This window comes from Cheilinus undulatus, linkage group 22, assembly GCF_018320785.1.
Source record: "Cheilinus undulatus linkage group 22, ASM1832078v1, whole genome shotgun sequence".
NCBI classification, from domain to species: Eukaryota; Metazoa; Chordata; class Actinopteri; order Labriformes; family Labridae; genus Cheilinus; species Cheilinus undulatus.
The window spans coordinates 2,832,290-2,845,423 of record NC_054886.1 but is presented as its reverse complement, the minus strand read 5'-3'; the positions used below and the strand labels follow the sequence as shown (position 1 = coordinate 2,845,423).

The 13,134-nt window shown below is 39.9% G+C and overlaps 1 protein-coding gene across 4 annotated transcripts; it reads right to left on the bottom strand.

Moving 5' to 3' along the window:
• Positions 1 to 2,149: 2,149 nt before the first annotated feature.
• LOC121504428 (zinc finger protein 226-like) lies at positions 2,150 to 12,323 on the bottom strand. 4 transcript variants are annotated; one of them, XM_041779170.1, is made up of 4 exons: positions 12,283 to 12,323; positions 11,874 to 12,043; positions 6,432 to 6,533; positions 2,150 to 4,408 (listed from the first exon to the last, which is right to left on the bottom strand). In XM_041779170.1, exons 3-4 carry the CDS (start codon positions 6,447 to 6,449, stop codon positions 2,960 to 2,962), a joined length of 1,467 nt encoding a protein of 488 aa, XP_041635104.1. In that variant the 5' UTR covers positions 6,450 to 6,533; positions 11,874 to 12,043; positions 12,283 to 12,323; the 3' UTR covers positions 2,150 to 2,959. The 4 variants fall into 4 exon arrangements, with proteins under 4 accessions (XP_041635104.1, XP_041635106.1, XP_041635105.1 ...); XM_041779172.1 differs by having other exon boundaries at positions 11,937 to 12,043; XM_041779171.1 differs by having other exon boundaries at positions 11,874 to 12,002.
• Between the last annotated feature and the right edge of the window lie 811 nt (positions 12,324 to 13,134).

Sequence of the window (13,134 nt, the reverse complement as noted above, 5' to 3'; positions counted from 1 at the left end):
CACAAATGTGATATTTAAGAGCGCTAATTTTGTGTTTAAAAATGCCCTATTCTCGCAGTTGCTGCAAGGATATTGAGGGGAGGGGAAAGCGAAACTGCGGGGTGATAATTGGCCACTCAGTCTGCCAGTGTTCCCAGTTTCGCCCATTGAGATGGACAATAACAAACACTGCATGGCTCAAACGCCACCCCCATCGGCACGTATACAGCTGTTTCTAGTTATCACCTTTAACAACAAGCCTCAAGATGCACCCTGCAGCAAAGAAAAGTAGAAGAGATGATGAGGAAGCAGCAAGAATTATCAACAGACTTCGGACAACTTCAGGATCACTTGACAGTGAAAGTTTGATGAAGGCAGATTTCCTATGGGAATATTTTGATGAGCGTCACCAGTCCGATTCAGAAGCTTGGTTTGGGTGGACTTTATGTAAATGTGGCCCTGTTGTTCACGCCCATCACCCGGCCTGCCTGAGGTTAGGAGAAGTCCTGAAACTTTGAGCCTGGTTTTCTCAGAACAAACAGGAACTAGAAGTTAACATTCAAATGAGCATATCTTTGTAAAATATGCTCAGATTAAGGTGTATGATACACCAGTAGAAAGCTTGGAATCTACGCTTTCATAATGTGTAAAAAACTCAAAAATGACCTCGGACGACTTGCAGGACTTTTTACCAGCTTTGGTCACATATGTACTCGGCATTTCATTACATGATATAAACCTGATAAGATGTGATCAAATGTAAAACACAAGTTTAACTGTGCAGAATGTTCTTTTCATTTCAGAGAAATGTCCAAAAAACAGTATCTGCTATCTAAATGACACTGCTCCTGAAAAGATGAGGAAATGAGTCAGAGATGGAAAATAGAGGTTTCTATGAAATCAAAAGGCTGTGTAAGCAAAGACTGGCAATCCACCAAAGGAAGAAGAATGAAGAAATCTTAACAGCTTAGAGAAAACACAGGATGAGACAGATATGCACCTGTTATACAAGTATTTCTATGTTTTAGCTGCTAAGAATCCATCCACATTTTAAACTAGTTTTCAAGCAAACAGACGACTTATCTACTCTAGTGTTGAAGCTGGAATTGGAATTTTTTGAATATCTGGTAATGTCCTACTGTTTCTCTGTTTTCTTTTTTCTCCAAAAAATGATTTAAAAAAAAAAGAAACTACTGACTGAGATCCAGAGCTCCTGCATTTAAGTATTTGAAGATTTTTTGGGGGGAATAATGTTTCCATGAGGCTGCAAAGCACTGATAACTATGGTGGCCCTGAAGGCCAACAGTATGCAAATAAAGAAAGATAATTGAAAAATATGCTGAAAAATAACAACAATTCTTGTATTATGAGTCAGAAATGTTGAAAACTAGTTAAAATGCTTGAATATTTCTGGTCCTAGCTAGTAGTGTGATCGTCGGTCTGTAAATAGACTTTCAAACATAAGTGTATGCATTCAAGATTAAACTGTTCACTACAATTCTTTAGTTTGGATGAAAACATTTACAACATCAACACTCTCAAGACTCAGCACACGTGTTTTAAAAGTCTCTGTGTTTCATCTTCTTCTATCCTTTTTCTAAAGCTGATTCATTCTTCTATTTATGAACAGTTAGTGTAAAACAATTACACATCTAAAAGTTAGTCAAACAGAGTTCCTACAGTTTGAGGCAAGTTAAATTCAAGACTTTTAAAGACTTTTTAATGCCATTTGAAATTGAATTGAAGACCAAGCCTGGCCAGGCCTGTGTCTTTCAGCAAAACTAACTTTAACCTGAAAAAAGGTCCCAGAAATTGCTTTTCTCATTGCTTTCAATGATCATATTCCTTTTTGCAATAATAAAGACAACATTTTAATGTCTGACTTTTTCAATAGTCATCTTCATCCTAACATTAATCCCACATTTTTAGCTCTGTTTTATTGGGGTTTTCCCCTCAGAATTAAACTAGCATAAACCAGTGATCTTGCTCCCCTCAAACACACCCCTGCACCTTCCCTCACAGACAGCAGCTCATCCGTTTTGCTTCTCTATCTTCCTCACTATGTTTCTGTGTCATTATCAATAGGCTTTATTTTATAAAATCACCTTAAAATATACGTTGTCTTTATCTGTTTTCACTGATTTTAAAACAGCTGATCAGCACGAAGAAATTCTACGATGTCAATTAAAGAGTTTTACCATAAATTCACAAACAAAAGGAGAGTAGGAGCTGACTTTTGACAACAGAGGTTGCAGAATAACAGGTGGATGTACAGGCCATTAGAGTCTCTGATTAGAGTCTCTGTGCTGCAAGAGTCAGAAGAGAGAGAGAGGGAGAGCGAGCAAACACTGCACACACCTCATTGATCACGTATGGCACTGATCTCCAAAAATAGATATTTTGAGGATTGACTTACTACCGTAACGACCAGGTAAAGTTTCTGTTTGGTCAACATTGTATATACATTACCTCGATCATATTAATCATACAAACACCGAAATGACATGCAGAGAGAGAGAAGAAGATGCTCAAAGTGAGCCCCCCACGATGTTGAGGCTATACGCGCTATGTCCAGTTTGCGTCTAGGCAGGGGCGTGCATGCTGGTACCGCTTTCAGCTTTCTTTCCCACGTTGTCCAAAGCTGCTACATGAACGACGTGCATCTGCTCTAACACGCCTGGCTGCAACCACATCACTGTTTTGTTGGTTCTGCTATCGTGATTGCGCAATGTTACCATGAGAGTCATTCGGTAAATTATTTTAAGAAATAAATGTTACCATTTATTGTGAGATTGGAAACTATTTAGAATCATAAAATCCTACTTTTTATGTGTTAACATTTTTTAAGACTTTTGAAAGACTGATTTAAGACATTTTAATGCCAATTAAGGCCTTATTTTTGGATTCATGAATTCAATGCCTTTTAAGACTTTTTAAGGATCTGTGGGAACCCTGAAACAGTTGAAGACTACAAAGAATTTTAGCTCTCTGTTGTGACACATTTGTGTCTTCTCAGCCCAGAGCTCCATGTGAAGCTTTTCTCACAACCAACACACCAGTACGGCCTGTGTCTGGTGTGGATACGCAGATGCTCCTCAAGCTTATGAGCTGAAACAAACCATTTGTCACAGTGCTCACACTGGTACTCTCTGACTCCAGCATGGGTGAGTTCATGTCTGCCAAGTGAAGATGAACTCCCAAAACTCTTCCCACACTCCCCACAGACGTATGGTTTCAGACCAGTGTGGACGCGTTCATGTGTGATGCATTCCCCTTGACTTCTGAAGGCTTTCTCACAGTGTCTACATTTGTGTGGTTTCTCTCCAGTGTGGATCTGCTGGTGGACTGCTAAGTTGATTTTTTGCCTGAAGGTTTTCCCACATTGCTCACAGCTGAAGGGTTTCTCTCCAGTGTGGATCTGCTGGTGGCTTGTTAAGTGGTGTTTTTCCCTGAAGATCTGCCCACACTGGTCACAGCTGTACGGTTTCTCTCCAGTATGAATGCGGCGGTGTAACCTGAGAGTCCCTAAGACTGAGAAAGCTTTCCCACACTGATCACAACTGAACGGCTTTTCTCCAGTGTGGCGACGCTGATGGATCCTTAGATTACTAACTCGAGTGAAGGTCATACCACATTGCTCACAGCTGTATGGTTTCTCTCCAGTGTGAATACGCTCATGACGCTTTAAAGCACCTTGCTGAGCAAAGACTTTACCACAATCCAGACAAGGGTAGAGTAATTCTCTGGTGTGGATGTTTCTGTGAACCTTGAAGTGACCCAACTGACTGAAACTTTTACCACAGTCCTCACATTTATATGGTCTCTCTCCGGTGTGAGTGCGTGTATGACGCTTCAATGCAGATAAATGTGTGAAAGCTTTCCAACAGATCTCACAACTGTACGTTTTCCCTCCTGTGTGTATCTGCTGGTGGAATGTTAAGTTGTATTTTCTCCTGAAGGTTTTCCCACACTGATCACAACTGTACGGTTTCTCTCCAGTATGAATGCGGCAGTGTAAGGTGAGGGTCCCTAAGACTGAGAAAGCTTTCCCACACTGATCACAACTGAACGGCTTTTCTCCAGTGTGGCGACGCTGATGGATCCTTAGAGTACTTACTCGAGAGAAGGTCATACCACACTGATCACAGCTGAAGGGTTTCTCTCCACTGTGAGTGCGTATATGACGCTTCAATGTAGATGACTGTTTGAAAGCTTTCCCACAGATCTCACAGCTGTATGGTTTCTCTCCAGTGTGGAGACGCTGATGCATCCGTAGAGTACTTGCTTGAGAGAAGGCCAAACCACATTGCTCACAGCTGTATGGTTTCTCTCCAGTGTGAACTCGCATATGCGTCTTTAAATCAGATGAAGAAGAGAACTCTTTACCACACTGCTGACAGTCATGACTATGAGGCGTGCCCCTTCGTTTCTAGAAGAACAAAAAGCAGAAAAGAAAACAGTCATAGTGGAGATCTTCAACTGACAGCTTTGCATTACTGCGAAGGAGAGTTGTCACAATAGCAGTGTTTTCAATGTCAAACTGATACACTTTTCAATACTACTGCAACAATAATGGCCTCCTGGTAGGAGTCAGTGATATGGCTGAAAAACTGATTCACATTTTTTTTGCCGTCATGACCAAAACATCCACAGATTTAATTTTCCTGAGGTCAGTTGGCATAGTAACATGAAAATGTTTGTATTTTGGAATTAAAGGTGCAGTGTATAATATTTAGCCTAGTAGCATTTACTAAAACAAACAAACATGGTTAAATGAAACATGATGTCTATAGGTAGGTCTATCCTAATTAGTGATTATCCACCTGAAAAAAAAGTTTTTTGTTTTTTTTTTAATATTAACTCAGAATAAGAAATCCATTCATACATGGGGAGGGTCCCCTCCACGTATGCCGCCATCTTGAATTTTTGCATTTTGCATGTTTTTAAGGCACCGCAGAAGGAACCAAATAACAGATACACCTTTTTTTTCAGTTCCACTGGTTGCTTCTGTGGCGCCATAGAACATGCAAAATGCAAAAATTCAAGATGGAGGTGTCCGTGGAGGGGACCCTCCCCATGTATGAATAGATTGCTTGTTCTGAGTTAATATAAAAATAAAAAAAACAAAACAAAATATTTTTTTCAGGTGGATAATCACTAATTAGGATAGACATACCTATAGACATCATGTTTCATTTAACCAGATTTGTTTGTTTTACTAAATGCTACTAGGCCAAATATTACACACTGCACCTTTAAATCAACTGTAGAAGACTGGACTACTAGACTACTACAAGACAGGAGCTCAGTTACAGTTAGAGGAAACTACACCAAATAACTATGTCTAACCTTCCAGGACATCCAAACCTTTCTCACTGGAGGCAGAAAATCAGCTGCTCAACTCCATCACATTGTCAGAAAGGAAAAAGTCAAACTTTAAATGTGTTGGGTGAAAATTCATTCCTACAAGAAAAAGAGGTGTCAGCACTCAAAAAATGTCCTTTTAAGTAGTTTTATTCAAGGCACAACGTGGCACAATGGACGCGTTTTGACTCGGTCTTCTTCAGCGTTGTCAAACACTATGTGGAAGAGAGTCCTCGTCTGTGTGGTAAAGACTGGGTTTTTCAACAGGACAACGCTGCAGTTCACAATGCCCACCTGACAAAGGACTTCTTCCAGGAGAATAACCTCACTCTTTTGGACCATCTTGCATGTTCCCCTGATCTAAATCCAACTGAGAACATTTGGGGATGGATGGCAAGGGAAGTTTACAAAAATGGACATCAGTTCCAGACAGTGGATGCCCTTCGTGAAGCCATCTTCACCACTTGGAGCAACATTCCCACTAGCCTCCTGGAAACACTCACATCAAGCATGACCAAATGAGTTTTTGAAGTAATCATAAAGAACTGTGGAGCTACTCATCACTGAGTCCTTGTTTGAAACTTTTATTTCTGTTTTGAGGGTGTTTTCGGGTTTTTTGAGCTGTGGTCTTAAACTTTTGATCAGCTGATGAACAGCCCATTTCACTTTAATTGTTGTTTTCAATAAATTGCATACTCAAGATTTTTTTTTGTCTCCCTCCCATTTCTTCTTTTTGCATTTTGAAGCTCTTCTTAAAACCCTCTTAAGATCCAACAGCACAAACTGTAATTTTTTCTGCAATTTTTCAACTGGTCTGGAGATTCTGATCAGGAGTGTATAACAGGTCTAACAGGTTATACTTCCTGTACTTAAGGTGCTCTTCCACAAAGTGTTTCACAACGCTGAAGAAGACTGAGTTGAAATGCGTCCCTTGTGCCATGTGGTGCCTTGAATAAAACTACCTAAAAGGGCATTTTTTGAGTGCTGACACCTCTTTTTCTTGTTAGTCTTTTTTTGTCATGCACCTTTAGGAGTTTATTGTTAGGAGGGTGCTCCTTTTTTTGTTTCCTCTGTAAATTCATTCCTACCTTGAGAGGGGGAGTCATCTTTCTTCCTCAGACAGCTGCCCTGAAGTCAGATTCAATGATGGACGGCGTTCCTCTCCACAAGTGTCTGGTCTCAGCACTGAGCTGAGGACAAACAGAGACACATTATCAGACAGCAGCTCCTCAAGTGTCCACGGTCTGCAGAAGCCCGCTGCCTCATTCTTACAAACTTCTAGAAAGGCGTCATAGTGGCGGCTCCATTCAGAAAGAAAGGAACAGTAGTTTTTATCTCAGAGAGGAGGTGGGCTCAAAAATAACACCTGGCGTGACTCATGCTTTCACGGGCTGTGATTGGTTGATGTAAACTGTGAATAATAGGGATGAACGTGATTAGATCTGTGTTTATATCAGACATTTACTAATTAGGTTTAGCTTATTCCTTGTAAGAATGTGGAGCAGACCTAAAACTTCAGAAAAAATCAGTGTCAAAATTATTCATACCCTGTTTTAGTGATTAACTGCGAAGCCCCCATGGAAAAGTAGGCTGCCCCAGCCATCATGAGCTGATATTTACAGCTAAAACAAGCTGTTATTTACAGAAACATCTAGAAAATATCTGAAAACCATGAAAAAGTTCAATATCTTTTGTCACTCCTGAAAGTAAAACCCATAGAGTGAAATATTTCAAGCCTTTATTTCTTGAAATGTTGATGATCACGGCTTATGGATAATGAAAACCCAAAATTCAGTAGCTGTGGTTACATGAATTCATGCGGATAAGAGATGAAAACGTCTCTGTACACATGGACACTGGAAGATACAATCCAATTCAGGCATGCATGCACAGCCATCTCAGTCTGATCTGAATACAAATGTTCTGACATGTGCCGTATCGTCCCACCTGTTAAATCTACCGACAATTTGCAGTAGAAGAAGAAACTCTTCCTCTGCACCTGTAAACAAACCATCTGACTTACTCTAGTTAACCCCAAATGACGGCCAGCGGGCCAGGTCCAGTGCCAGCAGGTGTTGTCTGGCACCCGAGACGTTTGGGGAAAAAGATGGATATTTTTTAATATTACTTTTCAATATTTACGTATTTCCACTCACTTATCATGATCAGTCTATAATTATAGCAAGGAAAGGTTGTACTATGATGCAATAAATGATTTAAACAGCCTATGGTACATTGAACTGTCTTTAGAGGGAGGAACATCATAAAAAGATGCACGACAGAGCGCACAGCAGCGCATCCTCTCAGTTCTGCAAACATGCTGTTAAAAATAGGCTGATACAGACTGCATGATTTTTAAGACTAAATGACATTCATTTATTTTGTCTACTTTTGATTTTTTTTTTTTTTTTTAATGAAGAATTAACCACCGTGCACAGCTGCAATTCTCTCTCCACAGTCCAGTCCTGTCTGCACCTCTGACTAGTTTTCTACATCTCAGGCCTTAACAAATATCAGAGCCAGAAGTTTTTGCCTTTTAAAACCAAACTTGGATCTGTGGGGGATTAAAACAGCTGCTCTCAGGCAAATACTTTCCCTGCGTAATAGTCCATCAGCCACAAACGCAGACGTGATTCAGTTCAGTGTCAGCCTGATTTAACCCCTTATTATAAAAACCTTTAATGCCAAACTAATATCAACTAAATGTATTTACAGACTATACAATTTAATGTCAACAAGATTTCGTTAAACGGGACATCCTGTGGTGTATTTCACCCCGGGTCTCATCAAATTGTAAAAATTCCTCTTTATAACTCTTTATAACTAAAAATGTAATCCAAATTAGTACACAGGCTGTCCTTTGACTTGGTGCAGAGCTAAAAGGCATCCAAAATGACGCATGCAGGGGTGTAAGGGGGATTCTGATAGAATGCAGAAAAACGACTGCTTGTCAAGTTTTCACTCAGTAGCTGAGGGGTGTAGCTCTATGAGTCTTAAAACGTTTAAAAAATTCTATGTGATACATAGCACATTTATGCCTGTCCTGTTAAGATTATATCTTCGAACATCCAAGACATTTTAACGGTGTAATGGGTGAAAAAAATCCAATGTCTGGCCCTCGGCTTTCTGACTTTGAAATATTTTAGGATAAAAGTTAGAAACCCTGCTTTACACCGTCAGGTCGCTCGCTCGTTTGTATACTCACTCATGTTCGTACTTAATATTATCTTTATTTCTACTTTATTGTACTTAGAAATAGACCTTTATCTTTATCAGACAGTTCTGATGGTCCTGGTGCTTTCCCTGTCAAAGCTCAGCGGTACATAGGCTTCTGCTGTTGGCATTTCAAAAGAGGAGAACGAGGAAGCATGTCACATGGGGCAGACATGCGCAGTAAGACAAAAACGCCCCAAACGGGGAGAGGTGATCAGATCAAGTGTTTTCATGGACGCTGATCCGAATGAGGATCAACATAAACCACCCCTCTCATTTGGGATGAAATTCCATTCCGATGCCCTGGATTGGAAGGTTTCATTCCGAATGGAGTGTGTATATGAAGCATTTTCATTCCGATCAGTCGTTCATTCCGATTACAAGTTGTCCATGTAAACATACCTAGTGTCTCAGAAAATTAGAATATTACATAAGATCAATAAAAAAGGATATTTTAAACAGAAATGTCAGGCTTCTGAAAAGTATGTTCATTTCTATGCCTTCAATACTTGGTTGGGCCTCCTTTTGCATGAATTACTGCATCGATGCGGCGTGGCATGGAGGCGATCAGCCTGTGGCACCGCTCAGGTGTAATGGGAGCCCAGGTTGCTTTGATAGCGGCCTTCAGGTCATCTGCATTGTTGGGTCTGGTGTCTCTCATCTTCCATAGATTCTCTATGGGGTTCAGGTCTGAATCAAGCACAGTAACACCATGGTCATTGAAGCAGCTTTTGGTACCTTTGGCAGTGTGGGCAGGTGCCAAGTCCTGCTGGGAAATGAAATCAGCGTCTCCATAAAGCTTGTCAGCAGAAGGAAGCATGAAGGTCTCTAAAATGTCCTGGTAGATGGCTGCGTTGACTGTGGACTTCAGAAAACACAGTGGACCAACACCAGCAGATGCCATGGCAGCCCAAATCATCACTGACTGTGGAAACTTCACACTGGACTTCAAGCAACGTGGATTCTATGTCTCTCCACTCTTCCTCCAGACTCTGGGACCTGGATTTCCAAATGACATGCAAAATGTACTTTCATCTGAAAAGAGGACTTTGGACCACAGAGACCACAACAGTCCAGTTCTTTTTCTCCACAGCCCAGGTAAGACGTTTCTGATGTTGTCTCTGGTTCAGGAGTGGATTAACACGAGGAATGCCACATTTGTAGTCCAGGTCTAGGATTGGTCTGTGTGTAGTGGCTCTTGATGCGCTGACTCCAGCCTCAGTCCTCTTCTTGTGAAGCTCCCCCAAATTCTTGATTTTTTAATTGCTTGACAATCCTCTCAAGGCTGCGGTTCTCCATTATGCTGGTGCTCCTTTTCCTACCACACTTTTTCCTTCCACTCAACTTTCTCTGAATCTGCTTGGATACAGCACTCTGTGAACAACCAGCTTCTTTAGCAATGACCTTTGACCTTACCCTCCTTGTGGAGGGTGTCAGTGACTGTCTTCTGGACATCTGTCAAGTCTGCAGTCTTCCCCATGATTGTGTAGCCTACTGACCCAGACTGAGAGACCATTTAAAGGCTCAGGAAACCTTTGCAGGTGTTTGGAGTTCATTAGCTGATTAGGGTGTGACTCCATGACTTTCCAGTATTGAACTTTTTCACAATATTCTAATTTTCTGAGACACTGAATTTTAGGTTTTCACTATCTGTAAGCAATAATCATCAACATCTAAGATATAAAGGCTTGAAATATTTCACTCTATGTGTAATGAGTCTGTATAATATATGGGGTTCACTTTCTGAAATGAGTGACAAACAATACTAAACTTTTTCATGATATTATAATTTTTTTTAGCTGTACCTGTACAGCTAAAACAGGCCTATGTTTACAGCTAAAACAAGTCTATCCACCTTATTCCTGGGGCCGCTACTGTAAATCTGAATATGGGTGAAACTTCGTTGCTAAAGTGGAAGAACATTAAATACGTGTATTTTAGTACAGCAGCTAACGATAGATGCTAACTACGAATGACAGCTGTTTTGATAGGAGTTTACCTCGAGTTTGTAAATATTTACATATTTTTGTAATCACTTGTTCACACTGTTAGTATTGTAAGCTGTAAGTAAATAAGGAGGATACCACATTATTCCTGGGGTCCACTGTAGCTATGAATGTGGGTGGAACTTCCCGTACATTAACAATAATAGGTAAACGCGATTCTTCCAAGGGCTTACTAAAGTGATTTAGCATCAGCAGTGGTTGTTCTGAAATAAATATTTGCTGAAATGAATACTGCTTCATTTTTGTTAAATCAATAAAGTTAAATTGGCTGAAACTTTTGAATTATATTTTACTGTAATGTTCATTACCTGTTGCTTCGTTCCTGGTACTAATTACGTGACAAGCCTATATTTACAGCCAAAAAAAGCTTTTATTTGCAGCTAAAACAAGTCTATGTATACAGCTAAAACCAACCAGCATAAAGGTGCATTACCACCACCTACTGTGTTGGAGTGTGGACCAGAATTCGACCAATAATAAAAAAAATAATTAAATTAAAAACAAATAGAACAAAATCAATCCTAAATTCTTTACATTAAACCTGTCTCAATAAGGTTCTTGAACAGACATTTTTGTCCCACAGTTCAAAGATGTTTAAGTGTCATCTCAACTCCCAGTTTCCTGACTTCTCTCCTCAATATTTCTTGCTTATCTTCAAACTTCTGACAATGAAATAAAACATGTTCAACTGATTCCACAAGGCTGCACTGTTCACATAGTCCTGTCAGATGCTTTTTTATCAAGTCAAGTGTCTTGTTTAAACCTGGATGTCCTGCTCTTAATCTTCTTCATAGATTTTCTTCATGTGTTCTTCTACTCCTCCTCCTCGCTGTACCCACTTCTTGCTGTATTGCATAAAGGTGCCTTCCAGTATATCCATTATCCCAACTTTGTTGCCATACTTTCATGATGTGACTTTTAACTAATGCTTTAGCCTCATTTTTACTGATAGGGATATTCATTTTATCATCAAGTTTCAGAGACACTTTTAGACTCAATCAGACATTTCATTGTCTTTAATCCTCCTATGAGCTTTCAGTCTAGTTTTAGTGGATGAAATGAACACTGATTTAACAGACAAACACCGGACTGATGCTCAGAGAGAGAGAGCAATGGACAATATGCTGCGTTACGTTCAGGTGCGACTCCAAAAGGAGGACAAATAAGAGTCCAGCATCGGACAAGGCATTTAAATTCCGGCCTGTCCGGACACATGTCCACCCTAATCACTACTAAACATAGAAGATGAACAAACAAACAACTGTGACACAGTCAAACCACTAACTTTAGTTTAGCACAGATCAGGTTTACCTTCTTCTTCTTCTTCTCTGGACTTCTTTGGCGGTTAGCAGACCAGCTGAAAATCACTCTAACCTTCAGAGGAGACGAGGGGCCGTGTGGACTCACTCAGCGCTGACCGGAAGTAGGTCAATGGCGGGACTGTTGCAGAATTGTCCGGATGCATTTAATTGTAATGGACGCTGTAGGAGAGAGGAAAAACGTCATGAGAGACAACCAGAACTATCACTCCCTCCAGGAAATATACCACACCAAAGTTCTTCTGGAACTGATGGATTTATTCTTTCAGCACATCATCTTCATCTAATCCACCGTCCAACTGTTTGAAATACACTACACTGCATTACAAAGCAGCATGCATTCATATTACACAAGTTGGAGAATAAAGTGTGAAACATCAAAATAAAGATGAAATAAATACCTCGCTGTCTGCACACAACCGAGAGGGAATGAGTCCGGAAGACAAATACATGTGCGTCAACTAACGTTTCCCCTGGACAACAAGTACCAGCTAAATAGTTCCTTACAGTTTAAATATACTACATATATTCTAAATCATTTGAACAATAGGTTTAAGTATATTATATCTGTATTCAGAATTATTTAAACTCTCAGTTTAAAAACATTAAATATAACCAAAGAAACGAGCATTTTTAAGACTGTTTGAGCCATTGTTTCATCAAATGTTTGTAGAATAATGTTTTAGGCGTGTCGTCTTTACCGATAGTTACAGACTTCATTTTCAGCTGATTTAGGCTAAAGGCTACATGAAGCTATGCTAAGTAGAGCCTGCTGCCAGTGATGTCATTTAGAAAGGTCATGTGACTAAACAACAACTAATCTATCCATGTTTAAAGTGACATTTTACTAGAAGACTTCAGATTCTCCTCCACAGAGAAAGGAGATGGACTGTTTTGTAGAATCAGTTTTAGTAGCTGTATTTGTAAAATAGCTGTTGCTCCTTTTCAATCCTCTTTCCTACACATCAGCAAACATCCACTCAATAAGACCACAGCGTCTGATTTATTGATGAGACATTTCAAAGTTCATCAGGTCAGTGTAACTGGAGTGTTTTAAATGAACAAGACATGTTGATTGAGTATTTTAGTTAAAGGTAAGCCTGGAGTTTACTACAACACCATTTTGATTCTAAGCTGACATTTATTAAATGATCCTGGTCTATGAGAGTAATCAGCTGAATGTGAAGATCCTAAATCAAACTTTAAATCTAACTGGATGGCATGGTGTTTGGTCATTTATAGACCATTTCTTC